At 53.3% G+C, this 8,707-nt stretch overlaps 1 protein-coding gene across 1 annotated transcript; it reads left to right on the top strand.

Annotated features, from left to right (window-relative positions):
* Nucleotides 1–1,657: 1,657 nt before the first annotated feature.
* On the top strand, nucleotides 1,658–8,256 carry LOC136533102 (pentatricopeptide repeat-containing protein At1g50270-like). The gene is made up of 12 exons (XM_066525670.1): nucleotides 1,658–1,852; nucleotides 1,980–2,096; nucleotides 2,664–2,942; nucleotides 3,616–3,825; nucleotides 4,015–5,832; nucleotides 6,168–6,294; nucleotides 6,396–6,465; nucleotides 6,556–6,651; nucleotides 6,753–6,791; nucleotides 6,897–7,107; nucleotides 7,206–7,347; nucleotides 7,911–8,256. The coding sequence occupies exons 1-12, from the start codon at nucleotides 1,849–1,851 to the stop codon at nucleotides 8,047–8,049; spliced, it is 3,252 nt and encodes a 1,083-aa protein (XP_066381767.1). The 5' UTR covers nucleotides 1,658–1,848; the 3' UTR covers nucleotides 8,050–8,256.
* Nucleotides 8,257–8,707: the final 451 nt, after the last annotated feature.

Below are 8,707 nucleotides of genomic sequence, written 5' to 3'. Positions count from 1 at the left end.
CTGCTGCTCGCGCCGCAGCGATTCCAGGTCCAGCGATCATCAGCGATGGTCCCCCGCGCGGAGGCGACGGGGGAGGTCCAGGCCGAGGCCGAGCGGCGGCCAGGCCCCGCCTGCGTCGAGGCGTACGAGAGCGCGCGCTCGACCCGCTCACCCGACACGCCTGCCTGCCAGCCTGCATGCTGATCCCCGGAAACCACGGTTAGATTCACCTTTTTTTTTTCGCTCAGAATCAGCACGGACGCGCGTACGTAGACGCAGTCACGCAGCGGCTCGCGGCCCCTTTTTGCGTGCGGCCGGGGCTCGCCGTCACGGGCCTCCGCACGGCACCGAACGCCGGCGCGCGATGACATGCCCACATCTCCACCACCACTCGATCCCCCCGCTCGGCGCGGGAGCGACGGGGGACGTGGATCTTGCGAGGCTAAGCTATCGTGGCGTGGTTGGACGTGGTCGTGTGTACGCACGCGTGCTTCTTCTCCATCGGATACGAGGCGTGGAGTTTACGTGCCGCCGGGCGCACTCGGGCCGATCGGGTCGCGGCGGGGCCACGTGCGGTGAATTCGCCGGGAAGCGATCGGTCGGCGGAGGGGATGGGTACGGTGGATCCATCCATCATATCTCCTGCTGCCGGTCTTATTTTTGCGGGGTGAAACGTGAAAGGGTGGGTTCGGATGTACTAGCTTGGTAGCTAGCCTTGTAGGGCGCGCCGCGGCACGTGAAGCGGTCTGATCGGGGCCGGCCGACCGGCCGAGCACCACGCACTAATACGCTTTTTTCACCGAGGCTTTGCTTCCGGTGGTCGGTTTCACCGGATCCGTTTTACCGCCACCACGGATCGACAAGATAGAAAGTGAAAGGCCGGCGGGCTAGGGCGCCGCAGCGACAGCAAAGGCACAAGCAAGGAAACGGCACGAGGAGCTGCCGTGGACGTGTCCCCTCAACGATTCTCCCGACTCCAATTAGTATTCGTTATTACCGGAAATGTCGTACGGCCAGTAACGAACTTTGTGTCTTGCAGGCTGTTACCGTATCGGTCGCTATTGTGAAAAAGGCGCGATCCAAATCGTTTCTTCTCTTATCCATCTGAAGCTTTGATGAATGAAAAGGAGACTTGGGAGCCATGAATGGGGGAGGAGTGGTGGCCTGGCCGAATCTGGAGTGGAGCACATGACCCGGTGGCCATCTCCATCCACGGGATGCCCGCAATTCCCGGCCTTACGTGCCTCCCCAGTCCCCACGCCTCCCCCAAACCGTCACGTGACCCCCCCCAGTCCCCATCCCACGTCGGCCCCTCAAATCGGAAAACTAATCAACTAATTAACCCGTGTGCACGACCTCCCGCCTCGGGATTAACCCCAGAACTCAGCAGAGGAGCATCGGTACGGCGCCGCGGCGGGTGATTAGCCCATTTAACCAGAAGCCAGCACGTGCGCGCCGGGCCTAACCGCCGCCTGCGTCTGCGCACCGTCGCACGCGCGCGGCGAAGGAAACCCTTCGGGTGCGCGAGTAGGTTGACCGCGTATAAAGGGTCTCGCGAGCGCTACCAGCAGCCATAGCTGGTAAGTAGAGTATAGCATAGTGGAGGACCGGGAGGGAGAAGGCGAAGCGAAGCCAAAGCAAGGTCGGAGTCGGAGAGGGAACAGGGAAGTGAGAGGGTGGGAAAGCTCCTCTCTCGCGTCACGTGATCGAGAACTCGCCGATCCACCGGAGCGGCGGACTCCCTTGCGCGCGCGCGGCTTCTTCCGGTGCGGTCGGCGGCCGACGGCGGAGGCGCGGAAGCTACTAGCCGAAGAGAATTGTGCGGCGAAGGCGGCGATGGAGGGGCGTTGCGATTGACGTGCGACGATTATGGGTATGCCCGCCATGGCCTTTGTTGTGTTGTGTGTGTCTTTCGAGTCATTGGCGGACACAAACACAAGCATGGATCGATTGCACAGCTGACACCGACAGCTCTTTGGAAATATAATCTTGCCGCGCAGGGAACAAGGCGGCGACGCACGAGCACGACTTCCTCTCGCTGTACGCCGCCGCCACCGCCGCTAAGGAGGCTCCTCTCCTGCTCCACGACTCCAAGGCGCCGCCGCCTGCCTCTCAAGGTCTGCAAGCATGTTTTCTTCATTCTCTCTTCCTCGATCTCATGGCAATTGCAGTTACTCCCTCGTTCGACCTCCGTCCAGTACTCCTATAGTAGTGTTAGGTAGATCTGCTGCTTGCAGTTCCTTATTCCTGCCTGGATCAACCGGGGAAGAAGAAAACCTTGCAAGCCAGCTTGTAACTAGTTAATTAATCAAATTAGCCCGTTCCTCGCACTGACGCGTGATGATTGGGGTTTATATAAATATATATATAATAAAGTATAGTACCGTATAAATTTCGTGCAAATTAAGCAGGACGGCGATAAGAAACGACAACCAAAAGCAACGGTGGATCACGTGTGGGTTGGACGCAAGGAGCCGTCGACGGCCTTCCATCCCATCTGTCAGGGGCCCACCCACCCACCCACGGGCTGGCTTAATCATGCTTAGCCGGATGCACATTTTATTTTATTACGCGAACAATCGTGTGTTAATTTCCTTTCCTTCTTTTTTTTAAAAAAAAGATCCTTCGTTCTTTTTACTGCTCCCTGGCTACCGCTGAGAAGAAAAGTTACTGCGTATATATAGGTAATTTCCTCTTGAAGACGCACGACTTCCTGCAGCCGTTGGATCAGAAGCCGGGAGCGCCGCTGGAGCCGTCGCCGCCGCTGCCCGCTTCCGCCGCGGAGAGCAGGCACCGGCAGCAGCAGGTGGTGCACGCGCTGCCCCTGCCCGGCGGCGTCGGCACCTTCAGCATCAGCCCCGCTCCCGTGTCGGTCGCGCTGCCGGCGGCGGCCGTCGTCAAGTCGGAGCCGCCGTTCGTGCTCTGGGGCCAGCCTGCCGCGACGCTGCAGCCGGGCGCGCGAGGTACGTTAACCACCAGCCAGTCAGCTTGTCCTTTGAATGTTTACCACCACCGTTTCTTCTAGCAAGCTAGCCCGTCGCGTGCGTCCATGCACAATGCACACGCCACACGGACACGGCGCCGCGGTCGCGGTCGCGGTCGCAGCGCGTGCGCGTCGTGTGCCGTGTCGCGTCGTTACTGTGTGTACGCAGGCCGCGCGGGCTTTGCGTGCGTGTCTCTACAGACAACGTGCATCAGACTATGAGAGAGAGCTAGAGACTACTCGTACCGTCGTAGTAGTACGTCTCTACCAGAGAGATGAGAGGGAGGGAACGGGCCTCGTGCATGTACGCCGGCCAGCAAGCCGGGCCCGTTCGGGGCCCATGTTGCCCGTGCACTTCAGCCTCGTGTCGTGTCACGTCGCGTCCTCTCTGTGGCGAGAGACCCACCCTACCACGTGACCTCCAGGTGCTTGCCCGCCGGGCCCGGCCCACTGATGGCCGCGCCGCGCCGGCTACATCCACGCCGGGTTCTAGCTGCCACCGGCCCCACCACCCACCGACATGTGGGGCCGCACGGCTCCGCCTGCACAATTCCTCGATAACTGTTTGTTTGTGGGAAAGGGGAAACAAATAAAGCTAAAGCTAAAGGCGGGCGCTTTGTATGTTTGCTGTGTTCTGGGTCTCCACCCCGCAGGGCACCAGCAGCAGCAGCAGCAGTGGGCGCTCCCCTTCGCCGGCGCCGGGCAGGTCAGGCCGCCGCCGCAGCAGGCACCACCGGATAGGAAGGCTCGCGGCGGCGGCGGAGGCGGAGTCATGGAGTCTGGCTCCAGATCCAGCGGCGGGGCGGGGTTCGACGACGACGACGGCCTCACCACGCACCGCGAGGTCTCCTCCTCGCTCCAAGGTACCCCAATTCCGCGCTGAATCTATGCGAAACTACTACTCCTCTGTTGCTCTTGACACCAGCGTCGATGGGAGAACTCGATCTTTATCTCGATTTTTGACAGTTTCCGCCCGTTTGTTTTATAATCTTTTTTTAAGCCACCCCCGTCCTTGTACTCATCGGGGGTAGTGTTCCGTGTTCGTGTAGCAGAGTTGACGGTGAGGAAGAGGATGACTGGTGTGGAAGGGATGAGTCCGCACGCGCTGGTGGCGATGGGCGCGGGCTGGAAGTGGCAGCCGGTCCACGTCCACCAGCTCCACGCACACCTCCTCGTCTCCGGCCGCCTCAGCGGCTCGCCTGCCCCAGCCGCGCTTGCGCTGCTGCGCGTCGCCTGCCGCGTGCGCGGGTCCCCTTGCCTCCGCCCGCTCGCCCACAACCTGCTCGACCGAATTCCCCACCCGTCCCCGCACCTCCTCCACTCCGCAGCGCGCCTCGCCTCCCGCCTCCGCCTGCCTTCCCTCGCGCTCCGCCACTATCTGGCTCTCCGTGCGCGCTACCCGGCCTTCCTCCCGCCCGCCCCTGCCATTGCCGACGTGCTGAAGTCCGCCCCTGGCCGGGCAGCACATGCCCACGCACTACGAGTTGCCGCACACGCGGTGGACGCTCGTTTCCTTGACAACACGCTCATCTCCATGTACTTTGCCTGTGGCGACGGCTGTAGGGCACGCCAAGTATTCGAGGGAATGTCCGACCGGGATGTTGTCACATGGACTTCACTAATATCTGGACTTGTGCAGAACGGTTGCCCCTTACAAGGGCTTCGCCATTTTGCATCAATGATGCACAGTGAGGTGTGCGCCGACTTTGTGCTGCTCGTATCCGTCCTCAAAGCCTATATGGAGCTCGATGACTTTCCTGGTGCCACAGCAGCCCATGCCTTAGTGGTCAAGAGTGGCTTTGACAACGAACTAGATGTGGTGATCACTCTGACAGCCATGTATGCTAAGTTTGGGTGCATCGTGTCTGCTAGGGCACTCTTTGATAGGGTGCCAACCCCACGGGTGAACGTGGTCCTTTGGAATGCCATGATATCAGGTTACTCTAAGAATGGCCTTGCCAATGAAGCAGTGCAACTTTTCAAGCAGATGAGGAAGGTTGCAAGGAGCTTGACCCCTGACTCTGTTACCTTGCGGTCGGTGATCCTGGCTTGTGCTCAGCTTGGATCCGTAGAACTTGCAGAATGGATGGATTGCTATGTCCAAGGCAGCGAGTACAGGGATGATGTGCTTGTTAACACAGCGCTGATTGACATGTATTCCAAGGCAGGGAGCATCGACAGTGCACAAACAGTCTTTGAACGTATGCACGTGCAGGAGCGGGATGTGGTCGTCTGGAGTGCTTTGATTGGTGGTTACGGGGTGCATGGCCATGTCGAGGAGGCTGTTGCCCTGTTCGAGGACATGAAGCGTGCTGGGGTGAAACCAAATGATGTGACATTCCTGGGCCTCCTGTCAGCTTGCAACCACGCCGGTGCTGTGGAGGAAGGGTGGAGCTACTTCCATTCAATGAAACATGACTATGGAATCGAGCCCCGGCACCAGCATTATGCCTGCATAGTAGACCTGCTTGCTCGTGCTGGTCATCTTGATAGGGCTTACCGGTTTATAATTGACATGCCCATCAAGCCAGAAATGAGTGTGTGGGGTGCATTGCTTCACGGTTGCAGGATGCATGAGCACTCAGACATGGCGCTGGCTGAGCATGCTGCGCAGCACATTTTTGAGCTGGAGCATTCCAACGCAGGGCATTATGTGCAGCTTGCAAACCTGTATGCATCTGCTGGGATGTGGAGCCATGTTGCTGGTCTCAGGGTCACCATGAGAGGGAGGGGCGTTAGCAAGGCAACAGGGTGCAGCTCCATTGATATCAATGGAGAGATGCACTCCTTCCATGCAGGGGATCATTCACATCCTAGGGCTGCTGAGATTTTTGCCGTGCTTAATCTTGTTTCTCCAACTCCAGTTGGGGGTGGAGGTGGACAAGAATATTTTTGAATGCTCTTTTCTTCCATCGTTCTTGCTGAGGGAGCATGTGTAATGTGTTGAAGTGAGGGAAACTAGGTCATATCCCATAATTATTTCCTTTGGTGTCCCAGCCTCATAATGGATTCTGTTGTTTATCCCTCACCATAACACAACCATGGCAGGGCACTCAAATCAACAAATGAACATGGTATACTATGGCAATTTTGCTTCATGAAAAGATGGTGTGCAATTATCTCTTTATTTTAATACGAGTAAAAAGGGGCTCACATGCCATTTTCTGCAATATTTTGTACTAATGGATAGTGTTTGCATCAACAGATTTGACAGTAAGGGTGGACAGGAAGGCTGGGAGCTGCAGCGATGGTGGTACAGATCAGCGGCCAAACACACCGCGGTCAAAACACTCGGCCACAGAGCAGCGCAGACGCAGCAAGATCAATGATAGGTGCTTTGATGCAGTAATTTTATGACCAATTATAAGCTCGTAAATAAGTTTTGACCTCTTTATGGATTATGTTTTTATTTTACTCCACATCATTCCTACAGGTTTCAGATACTTAGGGAGCTGTTGCCACACAATGATCAAAAGAGAGACAAAGCAACATTTCTCTTGGAGGTAAGGTTTCAACAGGTTTCCTGTTTTATCAAAGTAATCTTTCTCAGTTGATTAACACATGATTCCTTTGTGCCATCCTTTCTGATGCAGGTTATTGAATATATACGGTTTTTGCAAGAGAAAGTGCAAAAATACGAGGCAACATTCCCAGAATGGAACCAAGAAAATGCAAAGATGCTTCCATGGGTAATTGCTTCTTTCTCCAAAGCTGCAATGCTTGCTACTGCTGTTAGGAAAGGAACAGTCAATTCTTGATTGTGTCTGAATGTAGTTTTACATTTTTGCAGTCAAATATGTATTTTCGATCATTCTGGAAAAATGCACAGGCAAGTGTTTGTTGCTAAAAATGCATTTGCCTTACTGAATCGTTAACGTTGTATCGATAGTTTTCAACCAACATCTTATGCATGCTTGTTATTCTTGTGCTGCAGAGTAAAGGCCAAATCCCTGGAGATTCCCCGCCTGACCCTTCACATTTCATGAGAAATGGATCCTCCCCTGGATCTAATTTCACAGGGAAACTCGATGATAATCACAACATAGTGACATCTGCAGCTGCATCAGGGGCACAGGATCAGGCAGAAACTGATCACATGGCTAGCGGGTGCTACAGATCAGCAGATACACCGGCGAATATTACAAGTATGATCAATGGTTCACATATATTTTGCATTATTCTCAGAAGTGCTTTCTGAGACTAGATGCAGCACTGGTTACTTATGAGTCTTCTTTATATGCAGACAATGCTATATCTCAGTCCCAACCTCAATGGACAGGTCCGTCCCCTGTGGATGATTCTGCAGTGAACAGGGAAATGCTTAACATCCAGCAGTTGGCGATAGATGAAGGAACGATCAGCGTGTCCAGTAACTATTCCCAAGAGTAAGTCACAAAGAATATAAGTTATTTATCGCTCACTCCGTTCAAATATGCTTGTCACATTTGATTATGCATAGTCGTCGGTGCATATCTTTGACCAATAATTTCTTCTGCAACATATTCTTAGAATCCTTCAAATTTATGATATTTTGCTAGTGTTTTTCAATACAATTCTACACATATAACTTGCATACTTGCAAACCAAGTAATTTACATGTTATTGATGTTTGTTGTTTTTAAGGTTTGACTAAATTTTGTCCTAAACAACATAGTTCTATAACCGGACATAGTACCGTTTTTTTTCTGTACCCAAGTGTTTTAGGCCTTAATGTCAATAGCTCTCGTAGTTTTCATTCTTACTGTTAGTCTTTTTTTTTTTCCTTTGAGTGGGCCCAGCATTAGTTTTTCCCACCTGAAATTTCTTGCTATTTCGTTTGTACCTAGGTCCTTTCACAATATTGAACTCAGAAAGCACTTTGTGTTTAGGCATGGGCAATTAAGGATTTGTTATCTTTGCCGAAGATAAACGTATGTTGATACATCTTCTTTTCTTTTATTTGTAACAGGTTACTTAACTCGTTGACTGACACCCTTCAAAGCTCAGGTGTAGATTTGTCCCAAGCCAGCATCTCTGTGCAGATCAACCTGGGAAAGCGTGCTGTCAAGAGACCTGTTGCTGGTGTATCCTCCAACTCCAAGGTATAGTACCCCGACCATATGAGCAGCATTCCAGCAAAACTGAAATTAGCTCAAGTCATTTGTACAACTCATTTTAAGTGTGAGATGAGAAATATGTGATGGCCTTTTCACAATGTTGTGACAATGAAATATGTGCCTGGTTTCTGACAATGAAATACAAACGGTGGAAGCTCTGACATACCATCAGTCCATCACATAGGCATGATCATTTTGCATTTTTGCATCATTCATCCACACTGATTTATGATTTGACATGGTACTTCAATTCTGCGCAGGAACCAGCCGGATCCAGCATCTAGTAACGAATTAGGCCATCAGCTGACGACAATGTTGGGTGCCAGTGCTGACGATCTCTCTCACGCAACGAAGCGGCATAAACCGGGCAACAGCTGATGACCGCTCTCACTCACCTCGCTGGGAGACGGATTGATCATTCTTTTCCTCCCAGCCAACGGGAGGCTCTTGGATTGGTTGTACATTGTGTGCTTGGTGACAAGCTGAGACCTCCGGTGTATTCTTTGATTTCATCACTCCCACCGCCATCCCCTATATTTAGTAGTCCATTGTTTTACGTAGAGAAACAAACCATGGAGGCTCTTGTACACAGGCTTCCATTCATATGAGAAGCTTCCCCTCCTTGACAAATCTCCGTGCTGTAGACCTG

Source organism: Miscanthus floridulus, unplaced genomic scaffold (assembly GCF_019320115.1).
Source record: "Miscanthus floridulus cultivar M001 unplaced genomic scaffold, ASM1932011v1 fs_786_2_3, whole genome shotgun sequence".
In the NCBI taxonomy this organism is placed as follows: Eukaryota; Viridiplantae; Streptophyta; class Magnoliopsida; order Poales; family Poaceae; genus Miscanthus; species Miscanthus floridulus.
The sequence above is the reverse complement of the archived record's forward strand: the minus strand, read 5'-3'. Positions and strand labels throughout refer to the sequence as shown.